General features: G+C 45.1%; 1 protein-coding gene across 1 annotated transcript in view; it reads right to left on the bottom strand.

Annotated features, from left to right (window-relative positions):
- Window positions 1-17,098, bottom strand: part of GLG1 (golgi glycoprotein 1) — an 89,426-nt gene extending 72,328 nt beyond the window's left edge. Inside the window, exon 1 of the mRNA XM_067302688.1 lies at window positions 16,778-17,098. Coding sequence (XP_067158789.1) covers window positions 16,778-17,098 — 321 coding nt within the window. The remainder of the gene's footprint in view (window positions 1-16,777) is intronic.
- Between the last annotated feature and the right edge of the window lie 2,191 nt (window positions 17,099-19,289).

Genomic DNA, 19,289 nt, shown 5'->3' with positions numbered 1-19,289 from the left:
TTAGAAGTTCTACTATATATATATTTTAAGCAATTGCAAATAGTTTGAGGTCTCCTGTGTATTGATCAGAAAGTTAGAGTAATTAGCCAGGGTTCATTAAAACATGCTTCCCATTAGCCTCTCTAGATAGCTCATCTGAATTCATTTCAGGAGCCATGTGCGACAGGTGCAAAGCTTTAACCCCCTTACACCCAGCTTCCCATAACGCCAGTGGCTTTTCCCATCAAGGCTTCACCAGATCCTGACCCTGTTTCTGCTGCAAGCGCTGCCCTTCATAGCCCAGTTTCCTTCGCACGCTCGGCTGCGAGCAATGATTGCACAGGAACTGCTTTACATTTTGTTCAGCCATCTCAGCCGCAGCAGCAGTGGCTTTTAGGCCAATCATTAGAAACTTGTTACTCCCAGATTTAATTTGCATCTGGGAATCAAATTAGCGCTCAGTTCACCAACTGCCTAACACACTAACCTCCAAGCGTGCCCTGCCACCATGATTTATGCTAACAATATGCAGTGGCCACAAACAGATCTTGCCTCATTTTTACCTCCCTCTATAAGGATGCTCATGCGAACGTGACCAGGCCTTTTTTTAGCATCTTCCCCCCATTTCCGTCCTAGCAGCTCTGAGGCTCTCAAACTCTTTCCGCCAGAGCGCTGAGCAGGGTTTTCCATGTTACGCTTTCTCCGAAGCAGCCGTACCAAACCTAGCGAACAAGCCATCGTACTTCAGTCACTCCCGAAAACACTCTTCCTGGGAGTACGACAGAATAAAGCGAGACACAGCTTTTAGGAGAAGGCTCCTGTGTTGAGGTTTTAACCCATCTCAAAGACAACGTAAGAAGTGGGACAAGAGCGAGATCTCAAGGGTTAGCCGAGGCGTGCAAACCTCCAAAGAACACTGACCCGACAAACAAGGCATTTATAAAAGCACAGAAAACCTCCAGGGAAGGCTGATTAAAACCTTTTAATCGTCTTTTAACACTAGACAAAGAGAATGCTCAGCCAAGAAAGAAAAAACCTAAAACGTATGTGTAATTAGCCCATATATTACTGTCATTACTGAATATCCCGGTGTCTTTCAAACGCAGGGTTACAAAGAGCACAAATTAAGTTTTCTCTAATTTGAAACACATGCTATCCTCCCCTTCTCCCAACGAGCCAAATACATTCCTGAGATAATCCCTTCTTCAAAAACGGGCGTTAAAACGGAGCAAAGCTCTGTAATAAAACAGCTTGGGAACAAATGAGGTAAATCGATTGCAATAAGATCTTGCGGTGTAAGAGCTCCATCCAGAACTTGGAAGTTGCACTGAACAGGCAGCATTTTATTCAGAGAAATCATTCCTTGGAGAATAGCTGAGCAACTATTCCAGAAACTATTATGGTGAAACATTTCTGAAGGGTGACCAGACAGGCCATTTTATTCCATAAACAGTAAAAAAGACAATCATTAATAAAGTCAGTCAAGCTAATCCTGTTTCCCCTTATGGGAAAGGGAGAATCTCAGATCCTCACGCAGTGATTTATCTGTAATTATTTACATACCTCCTGAATATATTCATCACCTACTATTAGATCTCAGTATTCAAAAATCAGATGTGCTTACAAGCCCCCTCATGCCACTTCACAGCTAGGTCCACTGCCTCATACTACCTGCTATATGACTGCCCCAAAAGTACAGCATAAACTGTTTGAAACACCCACCAAAATCATCACTCAGGACTTTAAGTCTGTATCTCTAAGTACAGAGAGAAACATGGTCTAAATGAAGTCAATCAGGAGGTCGTGTTGTTTTAAACTGATTACAAGCAATATATTAAACATCTCAGAGAGAAAATTTCAGATCAGGTTCATTAGGACTTTTTGTAAAAATTGAGAAAAACCCTAGGCCCTAGTCATATAGGTAGCTGCACATAAGTAGCCAACTACAAGACATCCACATAAAAGATTTGTATCATTTTAATGCTGTACTCAATTTACTTAAGCTTGGACAAGTCCAATACTTGCCAAGATTTAAAACTGTTACATTTAATTTTCTGTTCAGATTGCACACACCCCACCCAAGCTGTGAATACAAAGCAAGCCTGAGGGGCTGGAAGCCTAGTCTTCCTGCTCCCTTTATCCTAGCCTATTTTATATTACATTATTTCATGCTATTCAAATGCAAGTGACTGACAGGCTTTTCTCTCCGCTTCCTTGGCATCTCTCCCGAGAGCAAGGGTTATTTTGATAAGTGATAATCTGCTGTGTTCCTCAATAAGCACTTTCTTCTCAACCTAAAGGGTTCCAAGTTTCATTCATAAACGTATCCAGCTATTTCAACAGTCTTAAAGCTAAGCCTAGGATGGAGCATTATGACATTCTCCAAGACGTAACTGCTGTTCGCCACACACATCGCAGACTCTTACCACCTCCAACACATCCACAGCTTGTTACAGATTACATGCAACTTTACAGATATCATTACTATAGGAACCAGACAAATTTAGCAAGAAATTCCACCTGGAGAACGTGTGGACAAACTGCTTGTGCCCCTTCCCTCCTCCCCAGCTGCTCCTAGGTTCTCTATCCCATTAAAAAGAGGAGTTCCAGGTTTTTTTGAAGGACAAATGCCTAGGGCAAGAGAATCCTGAATATTTACCAGGCGTGTGAGTATCTGATCTAAGAACAGATAAGCTCTTCGTGGCAGTAATATCCTACTCCGTACCGCAGTTCTCTCCGATAAGAGCCTCAGGCATTTGTACAAAAGTAGAATATTGCTGTTCTTGTAGTCTTAGAATTCCTTCTGGTCTAAAACAAGTCAGTTTTGCTCCAAAGAAAAAAAGGGTGAAGCAACATTTCAATCCCACACAATGTACTTAAGACTCCGAGAGGCTACAGACAAAAGCAGCTCTTACGTGCTCTTTGCAAAGCAATTTCTATGGGTTAGATCTAGCCACAGACAATAAGACAATACCTGAAACATCAAGTAATTGAGATCTTCGTGCACTGCACAGTTATCTTTTGACGCTGCAGGACTTGCCAGCAAATAAATTAAGCCTATGTTCAATCTTTTGTGCAAGAAAGAACAAACATAGCTACATCTCATTCAGTTGTCAGACTAGTTTTGAAAAATAGCCATTTGCCAGCCATTGAGCGATGCTACTCATTTCAAAGATTACACAGGCCAAGCTTAACTTCTACGGAATTTGTAATGCTGAGAAGTGAAAAAGTCACCTCCTCTCACGAGGCCAGACAGACTCACTAACTTTTTTACCCACAGCCTATACACTCTACCACAGTAGCTGAGGATACCAAAGCAGAACTGCTTTACCCAGCAACTCCCAGGTCCTTAAACAACATAGGACCATAAAAGAGGTTCTCAGCCAAGTCCAGCCAAAAAACATTACCAACCTCAGCTCTGTCACTGCCCTTTGAGATTCACAGTAACTTTTCAACCTAATAAGACAAAAAACAGACGAGGCTCCAAAGGGAAACCATCTACAGGATACCTCCACAGGAACCGCAACTGATGCGGAAGAAGTTATTCTTCCCCTTCCACCAGGCCTAGAGCCATCGTCCTTGGAACAAGATGCAAGGTGTGTTTTAAGAAGTTGGCTGCTAACAACTACTATCTGGAATACTAAAATATAAATACTTTCCAAATTATTATTCTGGCAGATTCAACTGTTCATGTACCTCTTCCATGGACAGAAGGCACCTTTCTATTGTTATTACACCCAGCCAAAAACCTTAAAATTTCAGGATAAATAATTCCATGATCAAAATTCCAGCAACACACCATACAATCCAAAAATTAAGATGTTCTAGTAGAAACCTTATTTGCTTCTCTGTGAAATCATTCACTCTTTCCAGCCACCGTATTTACTGTCAACAGGCCAGTTCTATGATTTCATCAGTATCGGAAGGCTACCCGATTTTCATGGAATATTACAGTCTACTTCTAAGAAAATAAGTCCTTTCCACATGAGACCAATCTAGAAAAATAGCTGCTGTACCTCATCCTGGAGAGACTTACTTAAGATGATGTAGTTATTATTCAAATATCAAACCAAAGTTATGCTAAGGGATAAGAAAAAAAGAGAGTCTACCTTGACTATTAAGCCTGGTTACAAGCCCAGATGCTCAGCGTGACAAGCCCACTGATTCACTGCTCTCATATCCTATAAGAAATAAAAGTTCCAGTAAGGAAGCAGTGGCAAAGAGCAGTGCTGCCTGAGAATTATCCTGCTCTCTGTTCCTGCCCGACAGCTTCTAGGATCAGAGAGGAGAATCCCTCTGCCATGGTCCTTCTTCCCCCTGCTGCCAGGAGGCAGGCTCCAGGCCTGGCAGAGCAACAGTGCTGTTCAACTCCTCACTTATCCCCGTGTGTTCCCAGACCTACCGACAGTCCATACAGCTCTCTAGGTACAGCTCACCTCTCCGGACGACCCTATGCAGGCTTGAGATTGAATGCGCATAGACAGGAAGCTCAGTGCTGAAGTCCTGGATTCAGCCCTGAATGTGTAGTAAAACATACCCAAAATAATGCTATCAAAGGATAGGACCCAAAATAATGAACGTGCCAGAAGCATCCACTATTACAGGGCAAAAGAAAACAACAAGCTCTCTAAATACAGAAGTAACCAGGACTGCACTCGCACTGCCCAAAGATTACTTGCACAGAACATTTCAAGAGCTCTAAGGCATTATTTTAGATACACTTTTAAAGATGATCTCTTGATTCATTTTATTTTATGGCTTTTAATGCTATGAAAAGCACACAACATACAAACAAAGATCTTAAAGAAAACCAATGTCAAACCCCAAAAGGGTTATTCAGAAGCGCTTTCAGCAATATGGTACCCAGGACAGTGAACAGTAATATCGGACAACGTCCACAAGTTTATTTTAAGTGGCTTCTGAGAACAAAAGTCCAGTTGGGAAAGACTCTTGTGGCCCAATTTGAGATTAGAACAATCAAGGTACATGAAATAATAAAGTTAACTTAAAAACCCTGCACTCGAGGCAAGAAAGTTTTGACGACATACAGAGCATCTCAAATACTTAACTTACACCGTGGCTAGATATCATGTCTGCTACCTCATCTATATCCCGCTCCTTTTTATCAGTCTGCTTGAATGACTCAATATTAGGTTCACAGAGGGGATTTTTTTTTCCCCCCTCTTCTTTTTTCTTTTTGCCAAAACTCTGCTATCCTAAACAGAATTCCAATTCCAAATCAGTTGTCCCATGAGGTTAATGCACAAGCAGTTACAGTCAGAGATTAAACTCCATCTCCCAAGGGACCATTATCAAAAATTTCTCTAAAAAGGCAACAATGTGCTGCCATGTTATTTCAAGTTATTCATGTTATCCGACTGTAAGCCACAGGGGGATTTTTGCTTATTTCCATTTGTCCCAATCCATTTCAGACCACACATTAGACAATATATAGTGTTAGAGGGCCAACAAGCAGCAGGTAAAGTGCCTGGAGCACTGATCCTGTACAGCGATTCTTTTAATTAGGCACTAGAGAATCCAACATTCCAGACTTTGTGCAAGTACTCTAAATTTAACATACTATGAACCCCATCAACTGAAATGGACATTACAAGACAACATTTAATAAATAACCTTTGAGGGCATGACAAATTCACGATGGATTTCACTGGAGGGCCTCAAGAGAGGGAATTATTTGGGAAGTTATTTTGGGAAGAGCTGACATACAAAGAGGAGATCTTAAATTCCATTGCTCTCCCTAACGGAGCCAGTTTAGACTACGGTTTTATACAACAGGATGCTGGAAGAGTTCACAAATGCCTGAAGGAGGAACAAGAAACAAAAAAACCCCTGTAGGCTTGTGCCTTGTTGCATGCTTCTCCCCTGCGCGTAAGCCCTACCTCCGAGCAGCTCGTGGAAAGGCAGCCAGTGTAGCCTCAGAGCCCGCAAAAAGGGGGTTGACGTGGACAAGTGCAAGCCCCATTGCTGAAAGAGTCCTACATAAGCTAGAACAACTTCTGCATTATTCAAGGCAAGCCTGCCCTACATACTGCTGCTATTGCTCTAGTTGGAGATGAGATGATCGACAATGGTTCATCGTACATTCACTTCCTGCTGATGCACAGATAAAGAAGTCTGGAAAAGTACGGAAAGGAGAAGTATGTTCACGAACACAACATTCTCCTATACGATGCTGCTCTCAGAGGTGTTGGGATTCCTAGGGACAGGACAACTGTTCACCGCAACAGTCCCATCCCAGCACTCCCCCAGTTTAATTAAATTGTAGGGAAGAAGCACACCATAAATTAGTGTTTCAGCTTTTTCTGCTTTAAAAAAAAAGTAGTGTTGCTTCATACAACTAGGCAGGAAAAAAGTAAGTGAAACTAGCTGCCCATCGCTGCCAGGAAGCTTCCAGTTAAAAAACAAGCAATATTACTACATTCACATGATCTTTGATTTCTGCTGCAGATAGCGATATAACTTAACAACTCAAATAGCTGTGTACTTCCCATCAGAGACTGCTTCTACTCAAACGTTTTCTAAGCTGTACGTCTCTCCAGTAAGTACTGGCCTGATACCTAGCTGAACTCCTGTCTGAAAAGCAGGCAGTTGCAGAAGATTTATTGTGACATTTTAAGCAGGAAAAACCATGTTTAAAGTTGCCATAATAAATTCCCATTTAAACCACATTTTACTTTGCAGCTTTTACTTTCTCCGGTCCCACACTAAAACAATTGTTTTCCTATACACTGCTCTACAGTAGTCATTAAGAATGCAGTTTGTTTGTCGACTATAAAATGTAAATCAAAGACCTTTCCACAATTCTTTAACACCACTAGTTGCAACATATTTCCATTACTGAAAAGCAGGCTGAAGCTTCATTCTGAAGACCCACTTGTTGCTTAGGCAGAATCAACTCTATGGACTTCAGTAAAAAATTAAGCTCTAAGATCTCTGTACTGCCAGGCACAGTGCACTACCAATATATTTATGGAAAAGTGCAGTATTTTTAATCTAGTAGCAAAGATGATTAAATTTCAGAAAACAATTATAATTCTACTTTGAATCTAGCAAGTATTAGCCAAATTTTGCTAGACGCCTATGTAGCTAACCTTTTACTTACCGTAATACAGTTTCACTTTAAAAGAAACGAAATTCTCAGTTAAAACATCCTAAAATATGATTAAAGTGTACTTCCCATTATCACTAATGCTACCGAGATGTATGACAAACTGAACTTGAAGAGCAATAGTCTGGTGAAAGGCCTAAGTTCTCATCTGTAACGCGTCTCAAATATCAAAGCACTGAAAATATGAAAGGACTCATAGCATCAATTCAAAACTCAGAATTCAAAAAGCAGCAGGGTCAATGTAATGTCCTATGTGACTAACACTGAAAAATAGGCTGACTGCAAGTTACATTTGTCGGAGCTCAGACTGCTCTCATTTGCGCCAAGGAGAGCAGATTTTGACTAGCTCGCCTGAATTCTACAGTAAAAGGATTACGTTAATAGCAATTTGTTTAAATCCCCATGAACATGGTTAGAGAACTGCGGTCTCGCGTACAATTCATGTAGCAAATTACGACAATTGAGTTGTTGCAGTGTTTTTACTTGAAGGTGACTAGTTTTCCTGATTTTATGACATAGGTCCAGATGAAACAGTGTAATAAGCGAAACCGTGAAATAAGTGAAAAATCAATTAAAAAAATCAAAGACCTTCCTGTAAACTTTTTCCAGATCTTATTTCAACTCAGCCGAAGAACAGTGTAACCAAAGCTGACTCAGCTCAAATCAAGTCTGGACTGTTACTGCCAGTGTACAAGCCAAACTGTTTTGGTTTTTTCTTAATTCTATCAAGATTTTTTTGTAGGGCAACTACTCCAACACTTAAATGAATACTTGCTCCGCTGAGTTTGTTTTGCGGTTCACTTGGTGGAAAGTATTTTACCATGAGCTTACAGGACTGGATTTAGAACAGGTTAGAAAAGCAAGTCTCAATTATCAAACTACTGAGCACGAAGGCGGCTGCTGAGCCTCCTAGTAAGATTCAAGAGTTTTAGACAGCAAAGTTGTCACCCTCCAGGTCTGGGCAACAGCAGCTTACCTGTATAGTTCAGACATGTATATTATATTTGGGTTAAGCTAGGCATTATTTATTAAACATAAGATAGTGCATTTGTCTGAATGGTTTTGGATATCAGGGCTGGAATAGCTGTTTGGTTTTTTATTAACCCATTTTGTTACACACATGTGAAGTACTTAATTACACCACCATAACCAGCGGCGTTCCCTAGAAAAGACTCGAAACTCCTGAAAGAAAACTCCTGTACAGCCAGTCCTCTTTGAAGGATACGAGAAATTTTGCACAGAGCAGTACACAATTCTACCACTGTTAACAGCCAAAAGAGTAAAAACCTGCAGTCATGCACAGCAACCACCAGGAGTTAATATATTAACTACTGCTTTTTAGTCACCTCAGCAGCTCTTATATATTGTTTCAGGCAAAGATGCAAATAAAAACAAATGCAGAAAGTACACATTCCCCTCTAGATCTCGGTATGTATGTTTGTCCCCATATTATCTGGCATAAAAGATATCAGATGCATACAATTTGTCTTAAACCACAGTGCTGACCATAAAGACTTCAAACGTCTGTTTTAAGTTAAGGCAAAAGTTCAGATGTTACAACCAAGTAGTGCATTTTCTAATGCAAATGCATGAAATCCAGGATCACAAAGCTGACAGGGCTGTGAGACACACTTATCCAGAGGAAAAAGAGAAAATCAACACCCCCCCCTCCCCCCAAACATACAACGCCGCAAAGACAGAGCGAGTCCTCTCCAACTACTGAAGGCAAATTCCTCAGCTCTGAATCGCAGGTCTTCCAGCCGCCAGCATGCCAGGACACAGTATTTAGGAGCGCTGCCTTTGCTCAGGAGTAGCAGTTCCAAGAAGAAAAATATGATTATTCATGTACTGTCTTGATGAAGAGAGGAAGGCTTCATTAGATTATAACCCGGTACAGGGAAGATCTCTGTTCGGAACCCAAGACGGTGCTATGGATACTTCCTAACTAAACACACCAGAAAGTATCCTGTGATCACAGAAAACCATCAGCTAAGAGAACTGAAGAAGAAAAAAAAAAAATTTTATGCCATAGCAACCAACTTCACAGGCCTTAAAATTAAATCAGTCAAAATCTTAAAAAATATTTTGAAGAAAGATTTAAAATGAAATGATGATTATTACCTAGACATTTTATTCAGCCAGTTCTTCGAGCTTCATTAATTTCTACCCATTAAAAAAGAATAGGAAAAACAACTTCAAAGCTTTTTCAAGTAAAGCACATTTTCCAAAGACCAAAACAGAGTCCACTGAGAAAGTGACACTGTCATGCAGGAAAGCTATAGTACAAGAAAGATCATCTAGACATCACCTCCATACCAGAACATACGGACAGCACGCAATTTGGCTATATAACTCTTTAAGTCACTCAGTTCCAACTGTGACAACCTAAAGCAGCACCAGAGACACTGAGATCTCCTCTCCTCTCCTCCAGCCTCGGGAAAACGAGACCCTAAGTGGCAGGAAACACAAACTATGCGCTCTCTATTTCTACTCTCATAACTGAGCGAGTCTCTGCTTTTCAATGCGTTCAACTATTTGACCAAGAAAATCGTCTTCCCCATAGCTGGACCTCTGCATATCACAGCTTTCTCAGGTCCTCCCAAGGCGCCAGCCAGGTTGGGACTGCTCAGCTTGCGGCACTCTTCCCTGCATCAAGTTTTCCTTCTCCCTTTGCACTTCCGTTCCTTTATTCCGCAATATTTCTCAGTTTTCTCCCATTGCTCCCTGCTATGACTTATATCAGCATCTTTCTCCCACCCTCCTCCGCACTATTTTCTAGTGCACTTCCTTTCAGTGGTCTCGCAGTCCTCTCTCTACTCCCGTTTCTTGCAATCGTTCTCCACCTCATCTCTTACTTGCACTTTCGTCCACTCCTGTTGTCCCTATTTTCCCTACCATGACCACACCTGCGAGGAAAAGAAAAAAAACAAAGAAAACCCCACCATACTGGCAGGCTTTCTCCTTCAGTTCAAAGCACTTAATATGCCTTCCACCACGTTTACAGGAATTGCCTGAAATAATCCGCACATATTCTCCAACTGCTTCCACGTTCAGGCAGCATTTCCACTAACACCTCTAACGCAAAACCTGGCGTACAAAGCAGTACGTGCTGTATCAGCTCATCCCTGCCATAAACTCAGCCTGAAGTATTTCCTGATCCTCCTCCAAAGAACTGTAACTGTAAGAAGTGTCAGTTCACTAAAGGAAACACTCATAAAATAATCCTTTTTGTTAAGCCAAACTGCCCAGGCCGAGCTGGTAAATAACCAGCTACCACAAGCAGCAGCATGCCAAGAACAGCACAACAGTGTTGCAAAACTGAGAAAAAAAACCCAAAACCAAATAAGAAAAAAGACAAACCATCTCGGGCCAGCAGAAGTGCAGAGACTGTTAGACAGCTAAGGCCATGGCAAACTAAGAACCTAGGCTTAACGCTCTGTTGGCAATAAAATAAGCATGCAGGATCCAGCAGGCGAGAGAACATTTTGCATTCTGGGCAGTTCACACGCAGCTTTGCCGAGGTGAAAAGGGTACTTTTACGTATTGCCACATCCCAAGATGAAGCCAAAGGGATATGGCAAAGGAAGCAACTCGGCCACATATAAGATTTTTTAAATGTATTTAGAGTTTTACTTTGTAAGAGCTAACTGCAAAAGCCAGTAATAAATTGGGCTTACACCATCTAAGCACCAGGAAAAAAAACAAGAGCTTAACGATAAGAATTCAGCTAATCTGGGTTAAGAAGCCAAACCTCAGGAGAAAAACTTCGGGGGCTGTTCCAACCTTGTCTCACTATTTTTCTCTTATTGCTCCTCATTCCTGTGTTTTCAAACCATAATCTTTTCAATCACCTCCTCCCAGGCCCAATCATTCCCTTCCCTAGGCTTCAGTGGATCCTTCTCCCATTTTATGGATTTTAGAAGCAGAAGGGACCATTTTGACCGTTCAAATTAAAAGACATGTGACACAAAGCTCTGTGAACTGTTCAAACTCAGTTTGAGCTGGAATCATAACTTGCATGGAGATTTCCAATGCAAACACAAAGATTTAACTCATACAGAATCTAGGATCCAGTTACCAGTCTATAATCAACTTATAACATTTCTTAAAATTGCACCGTATTTTTATTCTAAGTCAGCTCGACTTCAACTATGGGAAAGAATTATCCCTTTTTTTTGAGGGATGTCAGAGTTCCCAAATCCCTGAGCCCCATAAAGGTGGCTTTGGCTCATCACCAAGTCAGTCTCCCTTAGAAAAAGGGAGAGAGTAAGCAGAGCCCTCGGCAAGGCTTAAGGTACATTTTCCAGCTTTCTGACCACTGCCTTAAAAAAAAAAATCCCTTCGTGTGTTGAAATCCAAACCAGGTGAAAGTGCTGCAAGCGCAAGAGACCATCACTGCAATACTAACTGCCTTCTCCTTTGCAATAGCAACGATCAGAAAACCAGAAGAGCATCCACCCGCCACCTATGTACCTACCGCCGTAAGAAACGGCCCCCATTCAGAAGAGCTCGCCTGCAAGCGAGACCCACTGTTGCTGCCTACAGAATTCATGGCATAAAATCAACTCTAATCGTTGAAGGAGATGGCCAATTCAGTCAACAATAAGTCGTCACAATTTGCGTTTTTTCAAACCTTACCCACCCGTGTGCTATGTTTAATCCACAACCCTCAGTTACTTACATCTCTGGACAGGTAAACAGTCATTTGCTGCCACAGCCCAGCGGTTTCAAAGACACACTTTAAACTCTAGCCACCACTTGGGCATGTACAAGCCATAAGAAACTGAAATAACACCAGTACTTGCTCAAATAAAAGCTGATGCTGCATGCTGATTCCAAACACCACCTCTTCCCTTCGACTCGATGAATTGCTGGGGTAAAAATCAAGCTACCAGAGATCACGTTTATCCACCTCACAGTGCCACCAAACAGTTCCAGGCAGAAGGACTAGACAACATCCACACCGACTGCAGGCTCAAGACCTTTCTCTACAGCTACAGTCTCCCCATGAGGGATGGCGACTCCAAGTGAGCATTGCTGCTTGGAGCGATGCAAGTACTCTTCTCCATCTACGATTTTAAGATATTGGTAATTTCACCAGCATCTCACAAGCTTATGGGACCATTTAAAGAGCCTAGGTACTTAAACAGTAAGGAATACAACGTTATGTGAAAGGAAGTGTCAGCCCCCAGCCGTCAAACATCACACGCTTTCTGCGCTGTTAAGCTGCAACAAATGCATATTCTGGCCTTTTACGTTGACGTGGACTGTGCATCTGAAATAGGAAAATTACCATTCTCAAAAACCAGAATGGTAAGATTAACTTGTTTTGTTCTCAACGCAGCCCTCAACATTAAGACAGACATTATTTTTCCAGAAAGCACAGCATTTAGACTCAATTACACTGTCACTGCCATAAAGCTACCACAAAGGAAACACAACCATTCAAGATGAAGAAAGTAGCAGGAGGCCAAGACCTTGATCTCTAATCCCAATTTAGCCACAACTGTCTGATAGTACAAAAATTATTTAGCTTTCCGCCTCAGTAACATTATATAGGTGAATATATATTGTTATTGCTATCCCACAAAAAGGCTTTAAATGTTACATAATCTTTGCAAGTGCAAAGCAAGTAAAGCTCAACAATTATGGCATCAAGTTAATTCACTGAATAATCAGTTCAAGGTATGTTTTAACAGTAAAATTATGCTCACTAATAAGCCAGAAAAGAGGGCTGCATTGGTTAAGATATTTTCGTACCTGCTAATGCTTCCTACCTCAAAATTCAACATTAACAGCTTAGTTCTGCTTTAAATGCAAAACATCATTAATCATGCAAAAATCCTGCCTAGCAAATATATTAATATTTCATAGGTTTATTTATACTAGAACCACCATGAAAATTAGTTTAATAAGCAGGGTGCAAAAAAGGGGCTTAACAACTGCAGTCTTTATGCTAAATGACACACAAGCTCTAAAGTCCCTCCTGAAACAGAGTAGCAACCAGAACAGTTTGAAATCAAGCACTTTAAATACACATATTTTTCAAAACCAAATGTGTATGCCACTCCTGTTCTACCACTTTTATATCTTGGTATAAAATTATTCAGGTAGAAACTAAACTGATGACAAAGTTTAAGCAACTCAAAACAGTAACTCATCCAGTGCACAAATAATTTTAACGAGAAGAAAATGGATTCAACTGGAAAAACTCATCAAAACATGTTTTTACTTCCATTTACTGATTATAGTATAGCCAGCTAGTTCTGATCACTATATCCTCCAAATTCAGAGCATCCTTCTCATTCTTGTAATAAGAAAGGAAAGCAAGAAAGCACAATTACCATTTGGCTTCTAGCTTTCAATCACACAGTTGAACAACCTGAAACGCAGAAGAGTTCTGCACCTGCAAAAGAGGAAAATGTTCTAGGCCAATTTAGCATTTCGCTAAATCAGTGGTAAAGTATCTGGAATCAGTCTGACAGTCTGATTTTTTAAAGAATTCTAAAAACGTTTATTCCTTAAATATTTGCATTAAGGATTCCTTTAAACCGACAGTCTACAAGTAATCTCTCAAAAGCATAAAGTTTAAATTTGTAATGATTTGTTTTTGACTATTCTATCTTGTTTCAAACTATTCTTTACTAAATGCTTGCGTTAAACAGCTTCTCCCAAGCATTGACCTTATAAAGGTTGAGAGATGCTCCTAATCTATCAACCAAGGACTCAACATTCCTGGTTCTTTAGATTCAGGAGAGCTACCCAGCAAAAAACAGGGAAGACTTACTTCGAAGGTATCCAAGGTAACAAGTCAGCAGGTACTGAAACACAGTGTTCATATCACATTCAAATTGGTTAAGAGAAGCACATCTTCTCTTTCCCCTATAGTTTATGAACTCAAAATAAAGGTTTTAAGTAGTTGCTCTGCCCAATTGTTCTAATTTAAAAGTGTCCTAACTTTTCCATATCACACTATGAAGAAAAACCAACTGAGGCTCTTAAAAGCTTAGTTTCAAACCATATCCACTTTAGAGGAACATTTATTATGAGAAAAGTAAGATCACATTAAAGGCTTATGAAAAAAGGCTGCTTCTACAGCCAAATTGTATTTACAGTCTTTCTTGCTCCTGGTAGTGCAGTACTGTCCAAATACCCTCCTCACTGATGCTATCACACTCACACACAGCAACTTCCCAGAGTTTTCTATTTATTATACTCTGACTTTTTAAAAATGGGCTCATAAAACTTGCACAGACTAGTTCCCCACCTTTTCCCAAGCATCAGTTTTCAAACGCAACTATCATTTTTCTGGTATTGTCCAAACAAATTGTCAGATGGCCTAGGGTAAAAATTAAAAATTGCATCATCATCAACAATAACAGCTAAAAATAGTCACCATTTCTTCAGCTGTTGCGTCCAACACAAAGGAAATGTCTGAGAAGACGTCGGATCCATCCCACATCACCCTACGTGCCACCCAACGTTTACAACTCACTACTTTTACTCAGAATCTAAGTTTCAATAGTTAAACGATATGAACACATACAAGTTAGTTATTTCAATTCATTTCTCAGAGTAGCGCTCTGTGGAAGGTATTTTTACGTCAGGATAGAGCCCATCAGAACAGTTTTACAGCAGGCTAAGTGTCGAGTCTAAGAGCAGCTGACAGCATTCTTTGCAGGCTGAAAGACAAATAAAGACAAGAGTCTTCTCAGGCTGCACACAGGCACCTTCGGAGAGAAATCTCAATCCAAAACGATCCCAAGATGTCCCGGCACTGCCTGGGATACTGCCCCGGTGAACGATTCACCTTCTACACTGGCTCTCAGATCAACAACTAGCAAACCACTGAGATACAGGCAAGCTTTGAAAGGGAAACAAACTTCAAAAACCGTAAACCGACGTGATATTTAAAAGAGAAAGTGGAGCTTCACGAGAACGTGCAGAACCAACGTAAGGGCTTGCACCTGCTGAAAAACGTGATGCGAGACCTCCCTTCGTCTTCTGCTTCTCTCCGCACACTCCTTTGCACTAGCTCCTGCACTCATGCCCCTCTGTGAGCGCACGCAACTTGCTAAGACGACAAAACTATCCCAGCAGAGAGCTGACAAATAGGCCAGAAAAAGGTCTACCTCACTAAAATGGCTGAAAACCAACAAGCCCTGGAACTATGAAAAGAGAGAGGAGGGGCCACACAACTGGGAGGGAAAAGGGAAGAAAAAAAAAAAAAAGGAAAGAAAAAGAAACAACAAGACCTTGTCCTTTTGGCAGGCTGCTAGCTCGCTGCACCTCCCGAAAGTACAGCTTCTGGGATTATCTCAGAGGCAGCGCCTCCCTGACGGGGAGTCCAGAGGGTCCCTTCAGGCACCAGCAAGCAGAACAACCGACAAGGGACAAGTTATTCATAAGCAAATAGCACCGTTCCAAAACGCTCTGCTAAGTGTTGCATCAGGACTCGTTTAATAAGTCTGCCTTGAGTGTTTTATTAAACTACCTGTCCGCAATGCAAATGCGAAGCTAGATAAAAATTTAAGTTGTTTTTGGATTTTAAGTCAGGAAGTAATCACTGATGTATTAGTTCAAGACTCCCCTTGATGAGTGCAACCATTAAGTCACTGCCATCTGCTGTCTCTGCAATAACTGATGAGAAAAGAGCACAGGTTTTTCCCAAATACGTTTCCACTTCATAAAACACCATTAAAACTGACACAGCCTGACTTTCTTGGACTTCACAGCAGAGAAGCCAAGAAGCAAACAGACGCAGCACCGAATCTTTCTTTTTCCTTAGCTCACCAAAAGCAGTTCCTCCAAAAGCTTCTTGGAACTGAGGAAGAACTATCAGCAAAGAGTCAGAGGACGGGGCTAGAAAAGACTCGGAGAGGACAACTAATTCTTTCTTGAACTGTATCTAAATCATTCATGACAGATATTTAGTAACAAAAGAGATTCCCCAGCCAGTCTCCCTGCAAAAACTGATCCAGGTCTAGAGCTTGCGTATCCAGTTTCGTACATCCACAAACACGCAGCAGCAGCGGAAGGCAGCCACCTCTGCAGGTGGGCTCGACGCGAAGGTGGGAATCCAAAGCTCAAAGATATTCTCAGGTGGTGACTGCTATCAGCGAGGTACCTTTCCCAGCAGTAAGGGGGCAGCGCGTGATCTCTTTAAAAGATCCTCTCGCCAAACTCTCCCAAGATCTTTGAAAGCTGAATAAACCCGTAACGTATCAAAGTCAAAAAAAAAGAAAAAAGAAGAAAGAAGAAAGAGGCGCTCGCTCGCACTACGACTCTTTCTTCCCTTCTGGGCCCCCGGGCCTGCGAAGCCGGGGCAGGAGGGAGCCGCCCGGACCACGGCCCGAGGGTGCCAACCCCGAGCGGGGCGGGAAGCCGCCCCCGAGCAGACGACGCGGCCCCACGCGTGTGCGCGCACAAGCCGCGGGGCCGCCGCGCCCGGGCCTTGCTGCCCCGCTCCGAACCGCGGTGCCGGGCAACGGCGGCCCCGCGCCTCCTTCCGCAGCGGGCCGCCCCCCCCCCTCCGCCCGCCGGGCTGCCCGCCCGCAGTGCCGCGCAGGGCCGGGCCGGGCTCCCCGCCGGCGCTGCCCCCGCCGGCCCGGCGGCTCTTTGTTCGCGGCGCCGCGGCCCGGCCGCGCTAGGCCCGGCGCGGCCGCTCACCTCGCGCACGTCCTGTAGGCACTCGAGCACGGCGAGGTTGTTGGCCCAGCTGTGCTTGGAGCAGAGCCGCACCACGTCCTCGCGGCACACCGCCTCCTCCGACAGCTTCCACCCGCCGCCCGAGCCGCCGCCGCCGCGGGACCCCCGCCCGCCCGCCGCCGCCGCGCCGCCCGCCGCCGGCCCCTGCGGCGCGGCGAAGGCCAACCCCGCGGCGGGCCCCGCGGGCTGGGGGCCGCCGGCCGCCGGCCGCGCCGCGAGCGCCAGCAGCAGGAGGAGCGCCGGGCCCGGCCAGCGGCTCCGGACACGTCCGCACGGCGCCATCTTGGATCCGCCACCCCCGGCGCGGCCGCCCGCCCACCCCACCGCACACACGCACGGCGTATGCAAATGAGCATCGCTCATCCCCGCCCCGGGGCGTGGCCTCCCCTCGCCCCGCCCCCCGGCCGGCGGGGAAGGGGCGCGCGCGACGGCGGCTCTGCCCGCGCCACGTGCCCGCCCCGCGCGGCCGCGCTCCGCTTCAAGCTCTTTGCGCCTCGGTTCCCCTCTGTGAAATAGGGACAACACCCCCCCCCCCCCCGCCTACCAGGCCGATGGAGAACGCAGGAAAGCCCGGGGGGGAAGGGATAAGTCGGTGCTCAGAGGAGGGTCTGGCTCGCGCGCGGTAAATAAAACCTGGGCCAGATATCGGAGAATAAAGAAAAAACAAAATAGTGAATAGCTGCTCCTTAAGTGACTGCCAGCCAGCCAGCCAGGACGCTTGTGCGCAAGGGCCCTGGAAGGAAGAAAAACAAAAGCAAAGGCGTGAGATCGCGCACTTAGAGACCGTTTCATCCCGGAGACACACGGCAGAACAGATTCTGGCATTTCCTGACTCGGGGTGCTGCGCTCGCGACTCCCGTCCTCTTCTGCTCGCGCCGGCTGGGGCACAGGAGAGCCGGGATTGATCCCAGCCAGGAGGCACGCGAGCCAGGGCAGAGCGCAGAAAATCAGATTTTGGGGGGCGCGAGGCGCAGGAGCAGCACGGCCCTTCCCTGCCACGGCGGGCGAGAGCCGCTGGGCCCGCGAGCCTCGGCCGTGGGGCGGCTCCTGCAAGCTGGGCAAAATCGCCCAGGTTGCCACCGCGCTGCGGCGTTTTCTCCCTGCCCGGCCCCAGTCCTCCGCCAGGCTGGGCCACGGTGCTTGGCGGAGGAAGGGGCTGGACTGGGAGCATCTCCGACCCTGCCGTGCGCACCCGGGTGGGAGGTGGAACGGAACGGCACCTGCATGAGAAAATAAAGCGAGGCAAAAAGAAAGCAATTGCGGAGTGCAAGAGCAGGAAGGTGGGAGAGACGAGAAAAAGTCCACCTGCAAGGACCGGGACGTTCAGGGTACGGGCTCTGTGCTGCCAGAGCACAGAAAAGCTGGATTTCTGCCTGCCCTGCTTTGTCGGCGTTTGGAAATAAAGCTGTGTTTCTTTCCAGCCCAGACTTCGGCAGCAAATCCTCCTCTTGGCCAAGAGCTCTGGCGCGCAGGCAGCCATCAGACCAGGGGCTCGGAAATGAGGAGGGAAGGAGCTGCAACAAAGAGGATCTATGAAGCTCAGGGGCTGAAAAGAGAGAGATTAGAAGCAGTTAAAGTGCAACTCGCCTCCCTCCCCCAGGCTTTTGACAGGCCTCTAATTGGATGGATAAAGAGGCTGCATGAAAATCCGGGAAACGGGCTGCCACATTGCATATGTCAGCAGTCCCTCCGGATTAAGCGCTTCGCTGGGACATGTTCCTGCTGGCGGCAGGCGACAGGCCCTGGGGGGCGGCTGCCCCTCAGCCACCGGCGATCCCATCCCCGCAGCAAACGGTGGCCTGGGGCCCGCATCCCATCGGAGCGGGGCAGCCAGGGCAGGAGAAGACACAGCAGAAAGCCTGCCAAAGCCAGCTCCCGCTCCCTGGTTGCTGCCTCCCATCCGTGCTGGCTGCCCAGACCCGCTGCTGCAAGTAGCAAACGCAATTTTCCACTGTTACTTTGGGAAGGGGCCGTTTCGTTAAGCAGATGCCGGCCAGAGGACTTTCGAACAGCTCTTTTCCGCAGCCTTTCCCACCCCAGGGCTTACAGCCCTTTCCCCACATGAGTGTCGGTATTCCCAGCAGCCCCGTATGGGAGTTTATCCTGGTATCGCTGGCTGAGAAATTAAAATATCAGAGCCAACTGGGACCTCCCGGCAGCTCCCAGAAAGCTTTGACCGTTCCCCTTCCTGCTGCCAGTTTAATCTCTGCAAAACTGTCTAACCGAAACGGCTGGTGGGGCCGAGCGGCACCTGCCTGCAACCCGTCCGGTCGCCCACTGAATTCGGCATCGGGTCAGCTAAAAGCAGCGATGCAGTCGGGGACTCCAAAGCTGCACTTGCCTTGAGCACACGCTCAGGACCCGTAGCTTTCCCGGTGTCCTCCGAGTCTCCCAGAGGCAGGATCGCACCGGCCAGCTCACGACAACCTCGCAGGCCAGGCTTCGCCCCGCTGGCTGCATCCCTGCTCCAAAG

Source organism: Apteryx mantelli, chromosome 10, assembly GCF_036417845.1.
Source record: "Apteryx mantelli isolate bAptMan1 chromosome 10, bAptMan1.hap1, whole genome shotgun sequence".
NCBI lineage: Eukaryota > Metazoa > Chordata > Aves > Apterygiformes > Apterygidae > Apteryx > Apteryx mantelli.
This window is presented reverse-complemented; position numbering and strand designations above follow the sequence as displayed.